Raw genomic sequence first — 3,783 nt, forward strand, 5'->3', positions numbered from 1 at the left:
GACGGGGTTTCACCGTGTTAGCCAGGATGGTCTCGATCTCCTGACCTCGTGATCCGCCCGTCTCGGCCTCCCAAAGTGCTGGGATTACAGGCTTGAGCCACCACGCCTGGCCTAGATTTTTTAGTAGAGACAGAGTTTCATTATGTTGGCCAGGCTGGTCTCGAACTCTTGACCTTGTCATCTGCCTGCCTCAATCTCCCAAAGTGCTGGGATTATAGGCGTGAGCCACCACGCCTGGCCTTTTTTGTGTTTTTGTAGAGACGGGGTTTCACCATGTTGGCCAGGCTGATCTCTAGCTCCTGGTCTCAAGTGATCCTCCCACTTCAGCCTCCCAAGGTACAGGGATTACAGGTGTGATACAGGTATGAGCCACTGCATCCGGCCAATGATGTTACTTTTTAATAAATTCTGCTTTTTTTTTTTTTTTTTTTTTTTACAAGACAAGGCCTGGCTCTGTCACTCAGGCTAAAGAGCAGTGACCCAATCATAGCTCCTACCTCAGCCTCCCAAGTAGCTAGAACTACAAGGACACGCCATCATGCCTGGCTAATTTTAAAAATCTTTTCTGTAGAGATGAGGTCTTGCTATGTTGCCCAGGCTGGTCTTGAACTCCTGGTCTCAAGCAATTCTCCTTCCTCAGCCTCCTACAGTGCTGAGACTACAGGCATGAGCTACCGTGCCAAGCTAAGGGAAATGATTTTTTTTTTTTTGGTCAGTGTGCGTACGGGGAACTGATCTGAACCCAGGTAGTCTAGGCCCAGAGTCAGAGTCAGATCTTAATCCCTCAGGCTAAACAGTCTCTCAATTTACTTGTTCTCCTCCCTCCCTCCCTCTTCTCTTCTCTTTTCTCTCTCTTTCTTCCTTTTCCTTTCTCTCTCTCTCTTTCTTTCTTCCTTTTCTCTCTTTCTTTCTCCCTCCCTTCCTCCCTTCCTTCATTCCTTCCTGACTTGAGTCTTGCTCTGTCACCCAGCCTGGAGCACAATGGCGCAATCTAGGCTCACTTGAATCTCTGCCTCCCAGGTTCAAGCAATTCTCATGCCTCAGCCTCCTGAGGAGCTGGGATTACAGGTGTGCTGTAATTTTTGTATTTTTAGTAGAGACAGGGTTTTGCCACGTTGGCCAGGCTGGTCTTAAACTCCTGACCTCAAGTGATCCACTCGCCTTGGCCTCCCAAAGTGCTGCGATTACAGGCATGAGCCACTGCACCTGACCCTTGCTCTTCTTTCGAAGTATCCTATTCTTTTCCTGTTGTTTCTGTGAAGCATCCAGGGCTTCTCTGGTCCAAAGTCAGCTTTTACATGAATGTCCAGGCTTAGGCTTAGGGGATTCCAGTGCCAGGCAGGAAGCATAAGTTTAGACTCTTCATTTCGTCCCCGCCCTCTCCCGGCCTCCAGGAAGCGGTGCCTCCGGCGGCGGGCAGCTCTGGGACAGCTGAACACCATCTTGCTGGTGGCCCAGCCCCTGCTCCGGAGGCGGCAGAGACTGCAGGTACAGGGGCTTGGCCGGGGGCAGCTCAGAGTAGAAGCCAGGCTGCCTGAGCTGGCCGAACTGGCCAAATCCCAGCAGCATCGACCCTCTCAGCCCAGCATCTCAAGGACTGTGGCTTTGGACACAGTGCTCCTTGAGCTCATCCCTTTTCCCTCCGGCCGGGGTAGGCTGGGGCCTTTGGAAGGCGCTGTCTTCTTCCATTCCTGCCCACTCCCCCCAGGACCTGGCTCTTCCCTCTTGCCTGGGGCTCCCATCCCCTCCAGGCTTCCCCGGGCCCCTTCCGCTCCCCTCTTTTGCCTGATAACTCTGATCTAAGGTCTATAAAGCAGCTCAAAGGTCCATGCTCATATGTGCTACCTCCTCTCTGACCCCTCCCTGGCTGGACTTTGTCCCCTGGGACCATTGCTTCCCTTCTTCCTGCCCTCTTCCCGGTGCCCTGGCAGATGGGCACAGACGCCCACAGCGCTAAGGCTGGTGAGGGCCCTGGAGGGCCAGGGGTAGCTGACCCCTCCTGATCTGTTCTCGCTGCTTTGCTGAGAACCTCCCAGGGGCAGGAGGGCACAGCTGAACTTCAGAGCTGGGGAGGTGCCCCCAGGTGACTCACATGAGAGGCATCAGCTCTTTCCACATCTCCTCCAACAGCTTGGGCACTGGCAGGGCTGGCACAGCAGCGAAAGGGCCTTGAAGAGAGTGCCAAGCATGGTAGGTGGCCTGGAAGGTGGGGGGTTCTACATGGGACTGTGAACCTGCTGAGACTGGGACGGCTGAGAGGGCTGCCAGGTGCTACCCCCTGAGGGTCCCGTCCCTCAGGGCCATACACTGCACCTCCTGAGAAGAGGACCGGGGTGCCCTTGGCTCCTGGTTTCCCTCAGAGGGTCCTTGGGGCTCTGTTGGTTTGAGTGTCCAGGGTCAGAATCCTTGGTCTTTGCCTGGGCGTGGTGGCTTATACCCGTAATCCCAGCGCTTTGAGGCCGAGGTGAGAGGATTGCTTGAGCCCAGGAATTTGAGACTAGCCTGGGTAACATCTCTACAAAAACAACACAAGTTAGCTGGACACAGTAGCACAGACCTGTAGTCTCAGCTACTCAAGAGGTTGAGGTGGGCGGGTCGCTTGAGCCTCGAAAGTCAAGGCTGCCCTGAGCCACGATCGCACCACTGCACTCTAGCCCGGGTGACAGAGTGAGACCCTGTCTGAAATTTAAAAAAAAAAAAAAAAAATACTTGGTCTCTGGAAGGGATGTTTATAATCTTGGGGGTGAGGGTGTGGGGATGGACACTGGTCCCTAGGCCCCTCCGGTGGATCCTGGGTAAATGGGCCCCCTCTGCCAGGAGCTGGGGCGCTTGGAGATTCCGGCTGAGCTGGCCGTCATGCTGAAGACGGTGGAAGGTGAGTCTTGTCCGTGTCCTCTTGTTAGGACACCCCTCTCCAGTCCCTTTACCGTGGGGTGTGTCTGCCCCTTGTGGTTCCTCCCTCTGATGCTCCAGGCTCCCCTGAGCTCACTGCTCGGGTCCCTGTGGACAGGGGCTGATGGCTCGTGGGGAGGGGTGGAGGTGGTCCCAGGGCCAGGTACCACACCTGGGTGTTCCTGGGCTGCCTCCCGGTGCTTGTTCCCAGGCCATCAGGACGCCCTGGCTGGGAGCATCACAGAGTGCCTGCCCCCTGAGGTTCCTGCCCGGCCCAGCCTGACTCTCCCATCAGACATCGACCGGTTCCCTTTCTCCAGCTTCATCCCCGTCGGCTTTCAGGTGGGCGCCCAGGCCTAAGCTCTTCCCACTGGCCTCACCGTTCTGAGTTAGCACCTGCCTGGCAGAAGCTGCGTTTTTTCCCCCGCTTTCAGCTATTTCCCCCCTCCCTCCCCAGCCTGTAGGGCTGTGAATAGCGCTGAATTGCTCTGAAAATAACCTTTGAATGTAAATGTCTCACCATAGAGTGTTATCGGTGTTATTGGATGGGAGAAGTTATTTAGATCCACAATGCCACACCTTTGTTGTACCTGCAGTAGTGCCCTGCTTTTGAAGTCATGACCTTAAAGAATGTTTACTGACAAGGGAAACTGTCCAGACTTCAGCAGTAAATACAAATGCAGGATTCAAAACTGCACATACAGTCCGGGCATGGTGGCTCATGCTTGTAATCCCAGCACTTTGGGAGGCCGAGGTGGGCGGATCACCTGAGGTCAGGAGTTCGAGACCAGCCTGGCCAACATGGTGAAACCCAGTCTCTACTAAAAGTACAAAAATTAGCTGGGCATGATGGCAGGTGCCTGTAATCCCAGTTACTCAGGAGGCTGAGAC

General features: G+C 54.8%; 1 protein-coding gene across 1 annotated transcript in view; it reads left to right on the forward strand.

Annotated features, from left to right (window-relative positions):
* MYO15B (myosin XVB) overlaps nucleotides 1-3,783 on the forward strand; it is a 36,367-nt gene that overhangs the window by 18,012 nt on the left and 14,572 nt on the right. Inside the window, exons 22-25 of the mRNA XM_026456790.1 lie at nucleotides 1,395-1,488; nucleotides 2,131-2,190; nucleotides 2,818-2,875; nucleotides 3,104-3,234. Of these exons, the coding sequence (XP_026312575.1) occupies nucleotides 1,395-1,488; nucleotides 2,131-2,190; nucleotides 2,818-2,875; nucleotides 3,104-3,234 (343 nt within the window). The remainder of the gene's footprint in view (nucleotides 1-1,394; nucleotides 1,489-2,130; nucleotides 2,191-2,817; nucleotides 2,876-3,103; nucleotides 3,235-3,783) is intronic.

This window comes from Piliocolobus tephrosceles, chromosome 16, assembly GCF_002776525.5.
Source record: "Piliocolobus tephrosceles isolate RC106 chromosome 16, ASM277652v3, whole genome shotgun sequence".
In the NCBI taxonomy this organism is placed as follows: domain Eukaryota; kingdom Metazoa; phylum Chordata; class Mammalia; order Primates; family Cercopithecidae; genus Piliocolobus; species Piliocolobus tephrosceles.